Here is an 18,660-nt window from a genome sequence, read left to right as displayed (position 1 = left end):
CTAACCACTGATATCAGATCACAAATAAACTTTCAGTAAGCAGGACTCAAACACTGTTTTAAAGTTTGACACCTTGAAATGTGACGTCCGGCCACCGTGCCGTATGCTCATGAAAATCAAAACCTGTTTACCCAGCTGGTAAACAGAGTCCATTTTATTTTTCATGTTGTGGTTGTGTGTGGTTTATTTTCTTAGTTTTTTTCATCAAGGATCTTTTATGATTTTTAATTCTAATTCAAATGTCAGACTTCAGTTCATTGGTCTTTGAAATGGTGCATGATTATGCAATGAAATTGTCATTATATCAGTGGTTTTAAATGGTTTCAAGCTGATGACAATAATAATACTCAATAATAATAATATTTATCATAAAAACCAACAGTGAACATCTGCTAATATCTGCTCTGGGTTTGATTTTATGAGTTTGGCACCACCATCTGGTTGAAAGCTAAATCACTACATAGTTTTGCAGCAACATCACAAATACATTAGTTTCTCATCAAAAGGCAGATTTTCTTCTTTTGGGACGTCTTCAGGTGTGATATGTTTCTCTTGTTTCAAGGTTTTACAAAAACAAAAAAACTCTCATTCACAATATGAGGACAAATCACACAAATACTGAAAGTAAAAGCAAAATCCATAAAAGCAGTGTGAGATGTTCAAAATTGATTATGGCTTTGATTTAGTTGCGCTTGCAGGTGTCAGCTTGCCTCAAAACAAACGCATATCTCAGTCTAGTATCTTCCTGTATGAGGAAATGACAACGTTTCATCAGGTTGCCAACAAGCTGTCTGCATGGATTCTCAGCTTTAATGAGCGTGTGTGCCTTTCATTCATATTGAGATTTGTGAGACTTTTATTACAACCTGCGTGTGAGCTGCACATGTTAACACAGTGCGGTGTTTGAAGCTGGGACAGTTAATTACATGGGGTGTGTCTTGTGGTGATGGCGTGAACAAGCCCAAATATTTAAACTACCAGTCTCTACACAAGGAATGGCACTGTCGTGGCAATTCTGCAATCCCACTCCGACAACGAGGAACGAGACACACATCTCTTACAGTACTGTCACACTTTAATGCTCAGAGCCTGGTGCACAAGACAAAGGTTGGTTTGTAGTATGCACCCCGATCGGAAGCTGTTCTTTCTCTTTATACATTTGGCTCCTTCCTCCCCTGGTTGAGGCTGTTTCTAAGCCAAAGGTCAGGATCTTCTGATCAGGCCAAGATTCATTTAGTTGTAGAGGATACAGCACGATCAAGGTTACATTGTTCAATCATGATCAATCAAAGGGGAAATTAACATGATTACATTGTGCATGATCAAAATGTTACATTTCCCTCACAGCAGTCAGAGAGCATGTAACTCTGCCCAAGGCCCAACATTCCCCTTACATTCACTGAAGCCGTACATTCACTAGATTTCCATCTAGATCTGCCCCAAATTGCACACACTCATAAATATCAGTCCCCTAAACATGTCTGATTTTTTCCCATCAATATCCATGAATTACTCTTTGAGAAATCAACACAAATATTGCAAATGTCAATGAAAGGTGAAAAAAAATCCAGAATCCACCCACTGATCTGCCCACAACGCCTCCATCCACCAAGTTTCGTGCTAATCCATAATAGCTTTAGCATATTTCTGCTAACTTACTAACAAACACAGACACAAACATAACCTCCGTGGATGAGGTAAATATGGAGACGATAAAAAACCCTGCAGCTTTTGCAAAACCTTTTCTTGCAGAATTTTCTACATACACACATTTACACAGGAAACATTCCAGCCACATTTTTTCTGTCTTCTGTCTCGAGACGAGAAAGATTGCAAGTACGATCAAAGCTGCTTTCTTTACAAACCTCCCCACATCTGAGTTCCTCCCAAACCCCACACAAACATTATTTTCGTGTCCGGTGGCAGTGACGGAGGAGGTAGCTGCTGCTGTAGAGCTGTTTTCGCTTTGTGGCCACTTTAGACAAGGTCGTAGGCTTTAAAGAGTAACACTGACCTACACACACAGATACCGAGGCAGGAAGCAGCCCTCCTCCTGTATACTCAGGTGAAGAATCAGCAGAATGAAGTGGAGCGAAGGTCAATCCGGAGAGTCGGTCACATCTGACAGAAAACAGCTTGAACACACAGGTGGCTGGGAAATTGTCCGATAGCAGTTTTCTCAATGATGACATTTTCGTGTGTGGAAGCTCCTGTGTCTGGACATTGCTGAAACATGGAGTAAGCAATTTGTCACGCTGTATTGACATGAAGGACAACGTATGAACCCAAGCACAGCCCCCCCCCCCTTCCTCCGACTTCCATGTCGGATGTGTGGAAACAGCTCCCTCATTACTCTGTCCTGTTGCTTTTGGAGGCAGGACTGAGCAAAAGCAGAAGAACAGGAAAACAGGATATATGAATCAAATTTCATGGCAATCCATTTGACAGATGTTTAGACATTTCATTCAATGCCACGACTGTTAACCTTCTGGTATAGGGCTATAGAAAAAGTAATTGGATCCTCAAAGTTAGTAGGATTCATCCTTTGGGAAGTCTGTACAATATAATGGCAACCCATCCAGTTGTGAACATGCTTAGGAGGGCTAAAGTAGCTGAAAGTGCCATCCACCGAGTACAGTGCTATCATGGCTAACTCATTTTACCACCAACAGTCCCCTGATGAAACCACATTTAAATTCACTAGATACAGATTTTTATTTAGATCTGCACCAGATTGCACTCACTCATGATATCATTCCCCCCTTTTTTTCCTTCAAGATCCATGAATTATTCTCTGAGAAATCCACCAAATTTTAAAGAAAGTGAAACACTGCTAAATAACTAACTCTGATAAAAAACAAAATCTCCTTGGTGGAGTTAAAGATGAGACATTTCACATCTAAAGTCAACAACGTCTGCAGCTGAAATAGTCCCTTTGACACACACACACACACACACACACACACACACACACACACACACACACACACACACACACACACACACACACACACACACCCTCATTGGCTCTCCTTCCTCATATTTCCTTTTACAATTCATTCAACTAAATGTGTAAAACCATGTGCGTTGCCCTGGCAGGATTCCAGAGTTACTTCATTGTGAAAAAAAACCCAAAATAAAGTAGGGGCCGCACATTCCAGGTAGTTAGTAAGGTAGTTACAAGCAAGTTGTAACCGAGGGTGAAATTCCACACATTACATTGTTTGGTTTGATGTTACCCCCCCCCCCCCAAAAAAAGGAGGGTGTTGGTTTCATATTACCACTTGCTTCGCACGCCACTGGTCTTTTTATGGTGGTTGTGTGACAACAGCAGATAGGTTAAAAAAAAGAGCGCACGCAACACATGAACAGGCACGCATGTGTCTGGGGTGAGAGAGAGGGAACAGCAGGACCGACCAGGGCATAGAGTCCAGAAAACAAATGAGAAAACAATCAGAAATCAATGCAATGAAATTTACTTCCCTGCAAAATTTTGTATGATAAATAAATGTAATAAAAACATATTTTTTACAGAAAGACTAAAACCTTCTGTTTCCATTTGTCACTGTTGGATAATCATACTGTATTTATACATAAGAAATCTGTGTTATGTCACCTGTGAATGAATACCCCAAGACAGAGAGAAAGACAAACCACGTCTCATAAGAGAATCATTAACTGGAGACAAGCTGAATAGTAAACTTCTGCAAGAAATCCTGCGGGAATCTCCATTCTCTCTGCCTTACATAACAGCCCGCCCACAACTGCAGCCTGAACTTCCTGCAGAATTTGAACACACACACACACACACACACACACACACACACACACACACACACACACACACACACACACACACACACACACACACACACACACACACACACACACACACACATATAAAGCCACTGTTACCAACAGGCACTAGTTGCTCTTACAACAAGGCAGCTTGCAGGACAGAGAAGAGGCAATGAGCGGCAGGGTGTGGTTTCCAATGCTGGGGCTAGTGGCCTGGCTGTGCTTCCTCAGTCTGGGGCCTGTTCAGGGGGGGAAGGTGCTGGTTATGCCTGCAGATGGGAGCCACTGGCTCAGCTTGAAGATACTGGTGAAGGGGCTCATCCACAGGGGCCATGACGTCCTGGTGCTGGTCCCCGAAAGCAGCATGTTGATGCACGAATCAGAGGACTACAAGACTGAGATGTACCAAGTGTCATTCACCAAAGACGAAATGGATGCAACCCTCCAGCAGCTGAAGGACAGTCTGTTCCTCAATCCACCAGATTGGAGAGATTATTTTGTCAATATAAAGCGTTTTGTCAACTTTACCTCGCTTCATTTGAGAGGTTGTGAGAGTTTGCTACTCAACCAGCCTCTAATGAGTCGAATGAAGGGCATGGGCTTCGATATCGTGCTTACAGACCCCTTCATACCGTGCGGCGCCATTGTGGGACATATCTTTTCCATTCCAGTTGTTAACTTCCTGCGTGGTCTTCCGTGTGAGCTGGATATGAAGGCGAACAAGTGCCCCACTCCTCCTTCATACGTTCCTATGTTCCACTCTGGTAATACAAACATCATGACCTTCCCACAGAGAGTCAAAAACATGGCCATGTCTGTTGTGGAGTCCTACTCGTGCAGCTTACTCTTTGGCCACTATGATGAGATGGTCAGCAAGTACTTGGGAAACAACATGGACTACAAGACTCTTCTCAGTCATGGGGCTCTCTGGCTCCTCAGAAATGAATTTACTTTGGATTGGCCCAGACCTCTCTTGCCAAACATGGTCTTAATTGGAGGCATCAACTGTGCAGAGAAGAAGAAGAAAGCTCCCCTGCCAGCGGTGAGTATGTAAAGAATGTCTGCCAGAGTAAACAAGCATGCAGCACATCTGGTTTCACTTTTGGAGAATCACATATACATGCTTTTTCTTTAGTCTGACTAAAGCTTACATCTACAAGGAAATCCGGAAAAGCTCCACCAATTGAAGGATTTGTTTAAACAACTGCTCAAATTACTCCCAGTGACGACTTTGTGCAGCATTCAAACTTGTTTTAGTCCCTTTAAGTGTTTTCAGTTGCATGTCCTGCTAATTCTGATCTCCTTATCCAATGTGTCCAGCAGCAACAGGTAACAACAAACAGGCAACAGGCAAAAAAATCCCTCACTGACAAAGTTAGCCACAAATTAATGAATATAGTGGAGATACTAAATATGTGTTTCACTGGAGTGGGTTGAGACCAAAATCAGAGCTAAAAGGAGAGTGATTCACCTCACAGCCACAAACACGACTCCTTGTGAGTCCTAATGTTGCTACAGATCTGCTTGATGTGTAAATAGGTAACAGTTTACTAATGTTATGGCGTTATGACGGGAGATTCAGTGTGTGATATCTGATCCAGGACACACTGCTGCTGGACAAGGGTCAATCTTATCTAAGAAAAGAAGAAGAGGGAGGGGCCCTTTTGTTTTGACATCTACCAAGTACTCCTTATGAAAGAAAAAGATTTGCTGGAATAGGCACAAATACGATTCTAAGATTGGATCTATGCTGAAACCACATTGATCAGATTCAGCTTTATTTGTCACTTCCATAGTACACGTGACAGCTTACATGGGAGTGAAGTGCTGTACTACTACAAATCAGGGTGCAGGTCACATATAGTACTACAAATATAATACATATAATGAGACAGATTAAGACATATTATCCATGTTACATAAAAAAGTTAAGAAAGAAGTAATAAAATAAAAAGAGAGCTGCGTTAAATGAATTCCCCTGTGTATATTTAAGAATAATGAATGACAGAAGATGATACAGAAAGAATAACAACCTTAAACATCAAGCTTGTGCATTGGTCTCTGGCCACTAGATTACCTGTTATTAAGAACATACGACTAACTTGGTATTTCTGACATCTTTTGAGTGACTTTTTGTGTCTTCTTCCACCTCCCTGCAGGACTTGGAGGAGTTTGTCGAAGGCTCAGGAGACGATGGATTTATTGTTTTCACTCTGGGCTCAATGGTGCCCGACATGCCCGAGGACAAGGCTCAACACTTCTTAGACGCTTTTCGGCAAATTCCTCAAAGGGTAACAATAAAGCTCATAGATGAAATCACGCTTCTTAGATTCAACAGCTCTCCTTTATCAGCTTTACCTCAACGATAACCCTCTTTGTGTGTAAAGTTTTCCAAGCACCTAGAACAAACATTTACACATTGGCCAACTTGAGATTTTCTAAAACGAGGCTCTAATCTGGTTGAACCGTAAGACTTTGTCCCCTGCCTTGCCTCACGCTCCATTTCAAAGTTTCGGCACATTAAGAGATATTATTTATGTTGCAGGTTGTGTGGAGATACGCCGGAGTCCCTCCTGAGGGTGTGCCCAAAAACGTCAGACTGATGAAGTGGCTACCTCAGAGAGATCTCCTTGGTGTGTTTAGTTTTATCCAGAATGTATTTTTTTTCCTTTTTGAAAATCTTTTGATACATTTTTGGAGTTTAATTTTAAAAAGACATTTACATTATTGTATATTATGACATGGCATTGACCTTTAACTTAAATGTGACTTTTCCTCTGCTCCTCAGCTCATCCCAAGGCTAAACTCTTCATCACGCATGGAGGGAGCCACAGTGTCTACGAGGGGATCTGTAACGCTGTGCCCCTGTTGATGTTTCCGCTGTTTGCAGAGCAGGGAGACAACGGCCTTCGCATGGTGACGCGCGGTGTCGCAGAGACACTCAATATATTTGACCTGACCAGTGACAAACTATTGGCTGCAGTAAATAAAATCCTCCAAAATAAAAGGTAAGACCACAACATGTTAATTAGGGAGAACAACCACTCAGGTGAAAATATGCTTCTTGGTGCACACACAAAACGTTCTGATGCACACAGAAAGATTTCTAGTGCACACAAAGCTTTCTGGTGCAAACACAAAAAAAATGTTGGTGCACACACAAAGCTCCTTGGTGCACACACAACACTTTCTGGTGTGCACTGGAAACTTTTGTGTGTATATAAAAAAACAATTGTGTCCCCTTGTATCTTCAGCCAGACATGAATCTTTTACATCACTACTTAGTACAGTAAATAAATTGATGAATGATAATCACAAAGTGGAGATCATACTCTTGACTTTTTACTTCCACTCCTCCCCAGTTACAAAGAGAAGATAGCGGAGCTGTCTCAGATACACCAGGACCGTCCCGTTGCGCCTCTGGACCTGGCTGTCTTCTGGACCGAGTTCGTCATTAGACACAAAGGAGCAGCGCACCTGAGAGTAGCTGCACACGACCTGAACTGGATTCAGCTCCACAGCCTGGACGTCATTGGCTTTATTCTCCTCATCCTCCTGACTGTTCTGTGGGTGACACTGAAATGCTGTTTGTTCTGCACCCGCAGGTGTTTCAGAAGAGGGACTGCAAAGACAAAATCAGAGTAGTTTATTTGGTTTAAAAAAGAATCTGTGATGAAGTGAATGATAGACGTTAAATCGCGCCTGTGAGGTTTCACACTGATGGACAGCATGAGTGTTTTTCTTATGTGTGTGTTTGTAAAGTCTCAACCAAAGTGCTGGGACTACACGTTGAGGTCTGCTGTACAGACCTCTCCTGTTTTACTTGACATTTATCGACAGGAAGGCAAAGTATTTAAAACCCAAATTCATACCACCTGCAACCCACTGTGTCAAACCAGACGTCCATCTCCTCTGCATTGGTCTACTGGTTCTTTTTGAGCACCAAGCATCATATTCCCTGTACTGTGAATACCAGCTCCGCCAGTGTGCTGTACACTGTTCTGTCTGACTGTGTGTGAGGAACAAATAACCTCCATCAGGGTGCACACACACGACAGTTACTTGCATTCTGTAACAAACACTAACCTTTCAGTTGCATCGCTAGAATAAGTGCTAAATTGAGAAAATTATAAGTCATGAGAATTGTATTGAGTTCTTCTCCACACGACTCAGTGCTGAGCAATAAGAGGAGCAAACATGTTCCACTTCACAATAAAAGTTGAATGGGCTGAATTTTTTTGACATCGTGCTTCTGTACCTGGTAACAGGGATCTCTATAATTGCAATGTACAGCCATCATCATAAACACTGACAGGTATTGATTTAGACACTAACATGCTTCTATCTAGTGGACAGTCGAAATAATATACAACTCTGTATCGAGCTTTTTAGCTTCCTTCTAAAACTATTTCTTCCCTTTTTGTTTTTTAGGTTAAATAACTCTCAAGGAAGAAAACACACATTTTGTGGTATTCTAATCTTCGGAGTCCCGTCCTGACGTTTTTAAAACCATACATATTAATATATATTCATGAAAGATATTATACCATATTTGTGTTAATTGATGTTGAACCTCCTCCTGTTTCATTGTTGAAAACTCCCTGTCTGAATATTCTGCCTCATCTCTTCCCCTTTACTCTTAAACTCACCTTACAATGCCCTTTACCCTTATCTTAAGTTGATCAAACCTGGAAGCCCCTTCCTGCCCCTCTGTTTATTTGACCCTTGAGGCTCTGAGACTGTAAATCCCCTCTTCTTCCTTCCCATTTGTAATCACAGCACAATGTCTGTACCCATTGATCACGGCTACATTTGCATACAGCCTGATCACCGCCCTGTCCTTCACTCTGGGACGGTTCACGGTCTCAGATCCATTCAGCACAACAGACTCACCCTATTCTGGAATACTGATAAAATCACACCTCTACAGCCAACTCTGTTCTTTTTTATAATCTTCAACACTCTCGATTATAATGCTTCGAGAGTGCTTACTTCTTTGTTGTAAGTAAAAAATACATTAACTATCAAGAGCTTATATTAATGTCTTAAATAATCACTAATCCTTCCCCAGGTGTTGCACCAGGGTCCTGAAATCCACAAAGGACACCGGACAGGTCTGCTGGAGATGTGTGTCCGGTCTCCAGAGTAAAATACATCTAAACATTGAAGTCTGTCTTTTGAAAAAAGGTCAAATTCATTATTACGGCTGGGAAAGAACACGGCACAGAAGTAAGAACATTATGTTTGTGTGTGTGAGGTGGAGAGATCTTTTTCATTGTGGTTAATGTGACCACATTTCCACTTGAGCATGAACCTCCTTCCATGAATCTCTTCCATTAGATTCAAATAGATAAAGAATCATCAAGCATGAGTTTAAACACTGCGTCCCAAATTAAAATCTTGTAGTAACTTGACAGTTTCAACTGGTTATGGTAAAGGGGTCTCACTCTTGCAGGAAACAACAACTCTGTGCGGTGTTTTTGACACCTACTCACAGTTTCCTTTGTGCGAGTTGGAAGGTAGTGGCGGTGGGGTGTGCAGCCCCCGTCTGACAGTTCAGCTTTTACCTCTGCACAGGGACAATGATTCAAATCTTCTGCATCATATTTTTCTTTCAGTTGTTCTCTCTAAATGGTAAGATCATTCAATTTCTAAATTATTGTTTTCAGGGATCATAGCTGATTTTAACAAACCTTTTAATGTCTAGATTTTTATTCATCCTATAATAATTATGATAATAATTTGATGGCTGGGGATTTAGTATTTTGGAATCTGTGTATTCATTTGCCCACTTTCTTCATATCAGGGGCGACTGAGAGCGGCATCTTTGGTGGTAAAGTTTCAAAGCCTCATTCCAGACCCTACATGGCATCGCTCCAGTTTAATGGACACCACTCATGTGGCGGGATCCTCGTCCGGGACGACTTTGTTCTGACATCAGCTCACTGCAAACAGTGAGTGTACTTTGGACCAATTTTCCATCACAGATAACTTTTAGTTAGTCAGAGGTGTACATAATTAATTATGTAATTTACAAAGGAGTTGCTGGTGATTACTTTTCAAATGACAAACATACATGTTGTGTAAATCATATTATTACATACATGCGTGTGTCTGTCATAACTTATGGTTTTAAATAATAAATGGAATTTGTCCTCCACCGTTAATACCTTTTATAATTTAATTTGTTTCAATGGTAGACTTCACCTTCAGTGTTTTAGTCCCTTTAATGGTTTCTCATTTGCTTTTTAATTGTTTGCCTTTTTAATTTTTAAGTTGAAGCACCTTAAATCTATATCAATAAAGTGTATTATTATTTAACTATGTAATCATGATAACTTCATAATAACTTAATATAATATTTTGTCCCCCGGTTTGACAGCCCTGAGACGATGATGGTGGTGCTCGGCGCACACAACATAAGCAAGAAAGAAAAAACTCAGCAGAATCTCAAAGTGGCAGATTACTTCCCACATCCAAAGTACAATGGACAACATGATTATGATATTATGCTACTCAAGGTAAAACTGTGTAAAAGTCCATATCAAAGTTGATCTGAAGTGTTAAAACCGAAATCAGTGTCTCTGTAAAATCCTTTTGTAGCTTTTAGCATCATGGTGCAAGTTTCATTTTGTCACCCTGTCTCATGTTGGGTTTAAGACTTTCACACATTTGCACTGAAGCGGGTGAGGGTGTGGGGGTGACGCACTTTACTTAAAAACTCAGTGTTGCATGAAGAGGATATAAACCACTCAGGGCTACACACACAATGTCTAGTCCAACAGAAGCTTTCATAATCTTTAAAGGCACAATAAATAATGATGCTCTGTTTTCTTACAGTTAAAAACCAAAGCAAAACTGAACAAATATGTGAAGCCCATTGGATTACCTAAGAAACACGGGAAAACCCCCGCCAATGTAGCATGTGTCGTTGCTGGCTGGGGCCAAAGAGCAGCCGAGGGGCCTGCCTCACATGTACTGAGGGAAACCACGGAGAAGATTCAATTCGGCATGGAATGCGAATATATCTGGCAGAAATACTTCAATAATGATCAAATGATATGCACCAAGTTTGACAAAAAGAAGGGAGGAATTTGCCAGGTAATTGAACAGAATACAACAATAATGCAACGATACAAAATGTCACAAATTATTTCTTTAATTCATTAAGAGCAACCTTTCCACAATCAAGTGTTTCTGTTGCCTTTTCCGTGCAGGGGGATTCTGGCGGACCGCTGATCTGCAACAGCAAACCTCAGGGTATCACAGCTTTTACTGTCGAGAAGGACTGCGACAATCCCAAGTATCCCCATGTCTTCATGAACCTACATTTCTTTCTTCCCTGGATCAAGAAAACCATGCAGGGGTAGGGGAATGTTATATGAGCCACTATTCAGAGGCCAAGACGTTATCCCTTTCTTCACTTGATTATTAACGCAGCTTAATAAAGCAAAATTCAAATTAATTTAGCTTGAAAAAGGAAACTGGTATATGTGAATGTTTTGCAGAGGTATGAAAAAAATTAAATAAAATCACAGCTGCTTGTATTAAAGAGAAGAAGAATTTTTGGAATATATTCAACCTAACATCTTGCTGTACAGTTATAGAATGTGCCTGTGTCCTTTCATTCATTGCTCGAGCTCGTCTTTGCATTCCTGCAACTTCCTTTTTGAAAAATCCTTGTGCAGGTTTTGTCAACTATGTACATATTCTTTTCTTTAACTCATTTAAAAACTCTATTTTCATTAGCATAGGTCTGAGTCATTTCTGGGTGAAAGTGTGTGTAAGACTGAATGGCGTGAAGGAGAAATGGCGGTGTAGCAGAGGAGGGCAGATATCGAAAGTATTTCAGTTAGTGTGTTGGTTGTGGTGGAGAAGCCCACACACGCACTCTGATCGAACCCCCCAGGCCACTGCTGCAGCGCTCATTGCTTGTCAGTCATTGTGCAAACTTTTGAAGTTGAAGCGTTTTCTGTCAGTGAAACCCGTCATCTGCAGAGAGAGGAAACGAAATGTTTAGAAGAAACAGCTCACCTTAAAATTACATCTCAGTCCTCATTAAGTCAGTTTCTAAAATCAATAAAGTCTGAAAACTCACCTGACTTGGATCTCTTGTGAAATATCTCTTTTCTATAACCTGTTTAGGGAGAGGTGAAGAGTTTTTGAGTTAAACTTGACAAAAAAACTTGTTCAGATCAAAATGTCAGAACCAAGTCACAAAATACGTGTTTTTAAAAGTTATTATTATTTAACTTTGGTAAACCTTTAAACTAGACCAAGATGATGAAGTCATAGTTGATATTTAGGAATATTTTGAACAGTAATATTCACTTCGACATTCACTTCACCAACTAAAAGTATTGGTCTACCCTCAATATAACACCATCATTAGAGCAAAGCATCATCATCACATTATTATACACAGCACATGCACAGTATAAACAATATTTAACTTTACATACCGTGTATATTGTAAAGGAAGTTTCTATACAGCTGTGTGTCACATTAAAGAACTCTCACCTTGTCAAAGAACCTGCTCAGCTTCACTGCATTCGATGTGCCTGCAGCCAGGTATCTGGGGTTAGTGCAGTCCTGGGAAAACAACATTACACATCAGCAACAGGCTTAGTTCAGATTGTAATGATGGCATAAACATTTCTGATGGGAATTTGGAATGCACTGCTGTCTGCTGAGACTTCCACTAGGTGTCACCAAAATCCCTCAAATTTTCAAATAAAACACAGAGAAGCATTTTTTGGTGACCGAGTATTAGTTATAATTTAACAATGTTCTTGTGGAACATTTGTGGCCTTTTTGGTGTGGTTTTTATAAAATTCTGAACTGTCAAAATTTCACTTAACTTACCGGAATCTCGACACAACAGTTACTTGCATTCTGTAACAAACACTAACCTTTCAGTTACATTGCTAGAATAAGTGCTGACGATAATGTTGGAAATTTTCTTTGCAAAAATTGAGAAAATTATAAGTCATGAGAATTGTATTGAGTTCTTCTCCACACGACTCAGTGCTGAGCAACAAGAGGCGCCAACATCTTCCACTTCACAATAAAAGTTGAATGGGCTGAATTTTTTTGACATCGTGCTTCTGTACCTGGTAACAGGGATCTCTATTATTGCAATTTATAGCCATCATCATAAACACTGACAGGTATTGATTTAGACACTAACATGCTTCTATCTAGTGGACAGTCGAAATAATATACAACTCTGTATCGAGCTTTTTAGCTTCCTTCTAAAACTATTTCACGGTCTCAGATCCATTCAGCACAACAGACTCACCCTATTCTGGAATACTGATAAAATCACACCTCTACAGCCAACTCTGGAACTGGTTGATTTTTCTTCAACACTCTCGATTATAAAAAGACACTTAAGTGTGAAGGGTTACACGGACACGAAGACTAGAAGTGTGTGACCTTGTGATTTAAGGCATTCAACTCCTCACTAGAATTCTGGTTTCAGTAAATGCTTACTTCTTTGTTGTAAGTAAAAAATACATTAACTATCAAGAGCTTATATTAATGGCTTAAATAATCACTAATCCTTCCCCAGGTGTTGCACCAGGGTCCTGAAATCCACAAAGGACACCGGACAGGTCTGCTGGAGATGTGTGTCCGGTCTCCAGAGTAAAATACATCTAAACATTTAAGTCTGTTTTTGAAAAAAGATCAAATTCATTTCGGCTGGGAAAGAACACGGCATAGAAGTAAGAACATTATGTTTGTGTGTGTGAGGTGGAGAGATCTTTTTCATTGTGGTTAATGTGACCACGTTTCCACTTGAGCATGAACCTCCTTCCATGAATCTCTTCCATTAGATCAAGCATGAGTTTAAACACTGCGTCCCAAATTAAAATCATGTTGTAACTTGACAGTTTCAACTGGTTATGGTAAAGGGGTCTCACTCTTGCAGGAATCAACACCTTTGTGCGATGTTTTTGACACCTACTCACAGTTTCCTTTGTGCGAGTTGGAAGGTAGTGGCGGTGGGGTGTGCAGCCCCCGTCTGACAGTTCAGCTTTTACCTCTGCACAGGGACAATGATTCAAATCTTCTGCATCATATTTTTCTTTCAGTTGTTCTCTCTAAATGGTAAGATCATTCAATTTCTAAATTATTGCTGGAAGAAACTTAATCATTTGCAAATAATATACATAGCTGATTTTAACAAACCTTTTAATGTCTAGATTTTTATTCATCCTATAATAATTATGATAATAATTTGATGGCTGGGGATTTAGTATTTTGGAATCTGTGTATTCATTTGCCCACTTTCTTCATATCAGGGGCGACTGAGAGCGGCATCTTCGGTGGTAAAGTTTCAAAGCCTCATTCCAGACCCTACATGGCATCGCTCCAGTTTAATGAACACCACTCATGTGGCGGGATCCTCGTCCGGGACGACTTTGTTCTGACATCAGCTCACTGCAAACGGTGAGTGTACTTTGGACCAATTTTCCATCACAGATAACTTTTAGTTACAGGTACAAGTCAGAGGTGTACATAATTAATTATGTAATTTACAAAGGAGTTGCTGGTGATTACTTTTCAAATGACAAACATACATGTTGTGTAAATCATATTATTACATACATGCGTGTGTCTGTCATAACTTATGGTTTTAAATAATAAATGGAATTTGTCCTCCACCGTTAATACCTTTTATAATTTAATTTGTTTTAATGGTAGACTTCACCTTCAGTGTTTTAGTCCCTTTAATGGTTTCTCATTTGCTTTTTAATTGTTTGCCTTTTTCATTTTTAAGTTGAAGCACCTTAAATCTATATCAATAAAGTGTATTATTATTTAACTATGTAATCATGATAACTTCATAATAACTTAATATATTTTGTCCCACGGTTTGACAGCCCTGAGACGATGATGGTGGTGCTCGGCGCACACAACATAAGCAAGAAAGAAAAAACTCAGCAGCATCTCAAAGTGGCAGATTACTTCCCACATCCAAAGTACAACGGACATGTTTATGATATTATGCTACTCAAGGTAAAACTGTGTAAAAGTCCATATCAAAGTTGATCTTAAGTGTTAAAACCGAAATCAGTGTCTCTTTAAAAGCATTTTGTAGCTTTTAGCATCATGGTGCAAGTTTCATTTTGTCACCCTGTCTCATGTTGGGTTTAAGACTTTCACACATTTGCACTGAAGCGGGTGAGGATGTGGGGGTGACACACTTTACTTAAAAACTCAGTGTTGCATGAAGACGATATAAACCACTCAGGGCTACACACACAATGTCTAGTCCAACAGAAGCTTTCATAATCTTTAAAGGCACAATAAATAATGATGCTCTGTTTTCTTACAGTTAAAAACCAAAGCAAAACTGAACAAATATGTGAAGCCCATTGGATTACCTAAGAAACACGGGAAAACCCCCGCCAATGTAGCATGTGTCGTTGCTGGCTGGGGCCAAAGAGCAGCCGAGGGGCCTGCCTCACATGTACTGAGGGAAACCACGGAGAAGATTCAATTCGGCAAGGAATGCAAAAATATCTGGAAGGAAAACTTCAATCATGATCAAATGATATGCACCAAGTTTGACAAAAAGAAGGGAGGAATTTGCCAGGTGATTGAACAGAATACAACAATAATGCAACGATACAAAATGTCACAAATTATTTCTTTAATTCATTAAGAGCAACCTTTCCACAATCAAGTGTTTCTGTTGCCTTTTCCGTGCAGGGGGATTCTGGCGGACCGCTGATCTGCAACAGCAAACCTCAGGGTATCACAGCTTTTACTCGCAAGAAGGACTGCGACAATCCCAAGTATCCCCATGTCTTCATGAACCTACATTTCTTTCTTCCCTGGATCAAGCAAACCATGCAGGGGTAGGGGAATGTTATATGAGCCACTATTCAGAGGCCAAGACGTTATCCCTTTCTTCACTTGATTATTAACGCAGCTTAATAAAGCAAAATTCAAATTAATTTAGCTTGAAACTGGTATATGTGAATGTTTTGCAGAGGTATGAAAAAAAAAAATCAGTTGCTTTTATTAAAAAGAAGAAGAATTTTTGGAATATATTCAACCTAACATCTTGCTGTACAGTTATAGAATGTGCCTGTGTCCTTTCATTCATTGCTCGAGCTCGTCTTTGCATTCCTGCAACTTCCTTTTTGAAAAATCCTTGTGCAAGTTTTGTCAACTATGTACATATTTTTTTCTTTAACTCATTTAAAAACTCTATTTTCATTAGCATAGGCCTGAGTCATTTCTGGGTGAAAGTGTGTGTAAGACTGAATGGCGTGAAGGAGAAATGGCGGTGTAGCAGACGAGGGCAGATATCGAAAGTATTTCAGTTAGTGTGTTGGTTGTGGTGGAGAAGCCCACACACGCACTCTGATCGAACCCCCCAGGCCACTGCTGCAGCGCTCATTGCTTGTCAGTCATAGTGCAAACTTTTGAAGTTGAAGCGTTTTCTGTCAGTGAAACCCGTCATCTGCAGAGAGAGGAAACGAAATGTTTAGAAGAAACAGCTCACCTTAAAATTACTGAGATGTAATGTAATGTCAGTTTCTAAAATCAATAAAGTCTGAAAACTCACCTGACTTGGATCTCTTGTGAAATATCTCTTTTCTATAACCTGTTTAGGGAGAGGTGAAGAGTTTTTGAGTTAAACTTGACAAAAAACTTGTTCAGATCAATTAAATGTCAGAACCAAGTCACAAAATACGTGTTTTGAAAAGTTATTATTATTTAACTTTGGTAAACCTTTAAACTAGACCAAGATGAGGAAGTCATAGTTGAACAGTAATATTCACTTCACCAACTAAAAGTATTGGTCTACCCTCAATATAACACCATCATTAGAGCAAAGCATCATCATCACATTATTATACAGAGCACATGCACAGTATAAACAATATTTAACTTTACATACCGTGTATATTGTAAAGGAAGTTTCTATACAGCTGTGTGTCACATTAAAGAACTCTCACCTTGTCAAAGAACCTGCTCAGCTTCACTGCATTCGATGTGCCTGCAGCCAGGTATCTGGGGTTAGTGCAGTCCTGGGAAAACAACATTACACATCAGCAACAGGCTTAGTTCAGATTGTAATGATGGCATAGACATTTCTGATGGGAATTTGAAATGCACTGCTGTCTGCTGAAACTCCCACTAGGTGTCACCAATATCCCTCAAATTTTCAAATAATACACAGAGAAGCATATTTTGGTGACCGAGTATTAGTTATGTTTTAACAATGTTCTTGTGGAACATTAGTGACCTATGTTCAAACGCCTAAGCGCTGTTATTTTAACACAAAGGTGAAGCCAGCTAAGTAACAGATTTAATATTAGACAGGGCCTTTGGGTCAGAGCTTGTGTGAATGAAGGTTAACCTACCAGATTAATCTCCTCAGCATTGAAGTCTTCGGAGAGAAAGGCTGTTCGGGTGAGAACTTCATTGCGTTTGTTGTCTGCGATCTGGTCAAACTTGGTGCCAATCAGCAGCAAAGGCACTGGGTTCTCAGCAAACTGCTCTCTATCATAGTCACTACTGCAAGGAAAGAAGAAAAAAGAGGGATGTCCCCCAGTGAAAACATTTACAGTTACTAATTGGTTTCTTAATTTTTGATAAACACCCTAAAACACACGTCTGCTTACCCGTTTGAGACAATGACTCCTGTTGGAGACGAATCCTTATTCAAAGCTTCTAGTGACCAGCGGTAAAGGTTCTGAGAGGATTTCTTATTTGTCAAATCATGCACCAGTATAATTCCTAGAATAATCCAGAAAATGAGAGAACATAGATTAATCGTAACGATTATTTTAGATACTTAAGACATTCGTATCTAATGAAAATGAACTTTACCATTAATTGAATTGTAGAAGACGGCTCTGGTGCTTTTGATGCTGCTGGCACTGCCGATAGATCCTCCGACATCCCACAGCTCAATATAGTAGGTTTTCTCCTCCGGGGTTCCCTCTTTATAGTCTTGAACCTGTCGTTGAAGGAAAATGTCAAACTTTAAATTACATTAATCTGTGGCAAAGCACGGAACTGCACTTTATTTACCATAAATATATATATATATACTATCAAGTCAGTGTAATGCATGTCTATACTTATACTATACCACTACTTTTGAGATCAAGTATGGGTCCAACTAAAAAGCCTGCGTACCCGAACATCCACCGAGCAACCAACAGTCCATGATGGATTTCCCAACACCTGATTCTGACACAGAAGATGGACCAAGGAGGATTTGCCCACACCTACAGAAAACATGCAATATGGTTAGATGACTGATATTATTGGATGGATTATAATATACTCAGGTAATGACTCTTTAACACAAGAACTCACACATTTAGTGAAAATGAAGACAATGAAGCCTCTAGTGACTGAATACGTCAGTTTAACATAATCGTAGTTTCTGTAGAACATCAGTAAATATATTTATTTTTAATATACTATACTGGCAACATATACGGGCAAATGTGTTTGGATGAACTTTAAACTATTAGAGTTTCTCTGTCTTATAGCAAACAGCCTTATTACAAGCTAATGTAGCTAATGTAGCTTAGAGTAGCTTTACAGAGCCACTGGAACAGACTGTTGACAAGAGTTCGGGTTGATACATTTAGGCTTAGAGGAGTGAGAATCACGTCCAACTTATTTCAAACCCAAGTTAATGTTTTACTCAAATAAGCGAACACGTTTGTATAATATTCTGAACTGTCAAAATGTCACTTAACTCACCGGAATCTCCCAAAACTAAAACCTTCACTCTGTCCAGAGAAGCCATCTTTAGCCACAGCGGCGTCCCGGAAGAAAACAGTGGAAAGCCCGCCTTCAACCTCGAATCTGATTGGT

At 39.9% G+C, this 18,660-nt stretch overlaps 4 protein-coding genes and 1 long non-coding RNA gene across 6 annotated transcripts; 3 read left to right on the top strand and 2 right to left on the bottom strand.

Annotated features, from left to right (window-relative positions):
* The first annotated feature begins 3,850 nt into the window (after window positions 1-3,850).
* LOC117754418 (UDP-glucuronosyltransferase) lies at window positions 3,851-7,454 on the top strand. Its single transcript, XM_034573222.1, has 5 exons — window positions 3,851-4,840; window positions 5,958-6,089; window positions 6,344-6,431; window positions 6,587-6,806; window positions 7,161-7,454. Exons 1-5 carry the CDS (start codon window positions 3,971-3,973, stop codon window positions 7,441-7,443), a joined length of 1,593 nt encoding a protein of 530 aa, XP_034429113.1. The 5' UTR covers window positions 3,851-3,970; the 3' UTR covers window positions 7,444-7,454.
* A 1,614-nt stretch (window positions 7,455-9,068) lies between these two features.
* LOC117754422 (granzyme B-like) lies at window positions 9,069-11,173 on the top strand. The gene is made up of 5 exons (XM_034573232.1): window positions 9,069-9,432; window positions 9,605-9,752; window positions 10,181-10,319; window positions 10,639-10,899; window positions 11,016-11,173. The coding sequence occupies exons 1-5, from the start codon at window positions 9,381-9,383 to the stop codon at window positions 11,166-11,168; spliced, it is 753 nt and encodes a 250-aa protein (XP_034429123.1). The 5' UTR covers window positions 9,069-9,380; the 3' UTR covers window positions 11,169-11,173.
* On the bottom strand, window positions 10,936-12,425 carry LOC117754425. Its single transcript, XR_004612416.1, has 3 exons — window positions 12,319-12,425; window positions 11,897-11,935; window positions 10,936-11,790 (listed from the first exon to the last, which is right to left on the bottom strand). It is a non-coding gene; the product is annotated as an uncharacterized LOC117754425 (long non-coding RNA).
* A 1,263-nt stretch (window positions 12,426-13,688) lies between these two features.
* On the top strand, window positions 13,689-16,169 carry LOC117754423 (granzyme B(G,H)-like). 2 transcript variants are annotated; one of them, XM_034573235.1, is made up of 5 exons: window positions 13,689-13,911; window positions 14,106-14,303; window positions 14,688-14,823; window positions 15,143-15,403; window positions 15,520-16,169. In XM_034573235.1, exons 2-5 carry the CDS (start codon window positions 14,197-14,199, stop codon window positions 15,670-15,672), a joined length of 657 nt encoding a protein of 218 aa, XP_034429126.1. In that variant the 5' UTR covers window positions 13,689-13,911; window positions 14,106-14,196; the 3' UTR covers window positions 15,673-16,169. The 2 variants fall into 2 exon arrangements, with proteins under 2 accessions (XP_034429126.1, XP_034429125.1); XM_034573234.1 differs by having other exon boundaries at window positions 13,692-13,911; window positions 14,106-14,253.
* Window positions 15,440-18,651, bottom strand: rabl3 (RAB, member of RAS oncogene family-like 3). Its single transcript, XM_034573236.1, has 8 exons — window positions 18,547-18,651; window positions 17,968-18,059; window positions 17,656-17,785; window positions 17,448-17,562; window positions 17,187-17,340; window positions 16,779-16,850; window positions 16,385-16,423; window positions 15,440-16,279 (listed from the first exon to the last, which is right to left on the bottom strand). Exons 1-8 carry the CDS (start codon window positions 18,590-18,592, stop codon window positions 16,223-16,225), a joined length of 705 nt encoding a protein of 234 aa, XP_034429127.1. The 5' UTR covers window positions 18,593-18,651; the 3' UTR covers window positions 15,440-16,222.
* Window positions 18,652-18,660: the final 9 nt, after the last annotated feature.

The sequence above is a fragment of the Hippoglossus hippoglossus genome, chromosome 21, assembly GCF_009819705.1.
Source record: "Hippoglossus hippoglossus isolate fHipHip1 chromosome 21, fHipHip1.pri, whole genome shotgun sequence".
NCBI classification, from domain to species: domain Eukaryota; kingdom Metazoa; phylum Chordata; class Actinopteri; order Pleuronectiformes; family Pleuronectidae; genus Hippoglossus; species Hippoglossus hippoglossus.
Note: the sequence above shows the minus strand (reverse complement) of the source record. Positions and strands in the feature narration are given on the sequence as shown.

Coding starts and splice junctions, on each gene's coding strand:
- rabl3 (XM_034573236.1), bottom strand. CDS start 18,592: ATGGCTTCTCTGGACAGAGTGAAGGTTTTAGTTTTGGGAGATTCCG. Junction 17,786..17,967: donor GTTGCTCGGTGGATGTTCGG/GTACGCAGGCTT, acceptor CTTCAACGACAG/GTTCAAGACTATAAAGAGGG. Junction 16,851..17,186: donor ATGCTGAGGAGATTAATCTG/GTAGGTTAACCT, acceptor TTGTTTTCCCAG/GACTGCACTAACCCCAGATA.
- LOC117754422 (XM_034573232.1), top strand. CDS start 9,381: ATGATTCAAATCTTCTGCATCATATTTTTCTTTCAGTTGTTCTCTCTA. Junction 9,753..10,180: donor ACATCAGCTCACTGCAAACA/GTGAGTGTACTT, acceptor CCGGTTTGACAG/CCCTGAGACGATGATGGTGG. Junction 10,320..10,638: donor ATGATATTATGCTACTCAAG/GTAAAACTGTGT, acceptor GTTTTCTTACAG/TTAAAAACCAAAGCAAAACT.
- LOC117754423 (XM_034573234.1), top strand. CDS start 13,860: ATGATTCAAATCTTCTGCATCATATTTTTCTTTCAGTTGTTCTCTCTA. Junction 14,824..15,142: donor ATGATATTATGCTACTCAAG/GTAAAACTGTGT, acceptor GTTTTCTTACAG/TTAAAAACCAAAGCAAAACT. Junction 15,404..15,519: donor AGAAGGGAGGAATTTGCCAG/GTGATTGAACAG, acceptor TTTTCCGTGCAG/GGGGATTCTGGCGGACCGCT.
- LOC117754418 (XM_034573222.1), top strand. CDS start 3,971: ATGAGCGGCAGGGTGTGGTTTCCAATGCTGGGGCTAGTGGCCTGGCTG. Junction 6,432..6,586: donor ACCTCAGAGAGATCTCCTTG/GTGTGTTTAGTT, acceptor TCTGCTCCTCAG/CTCATCCCAAGGCTAAACTC. Junction 6,807..7,160: donor AAAATCCTCCAAAATAAAAG/GTAAGACCACAA, acceptor ACTCCTCCCCAG/TTACAAAGAGAAGATAGCGG.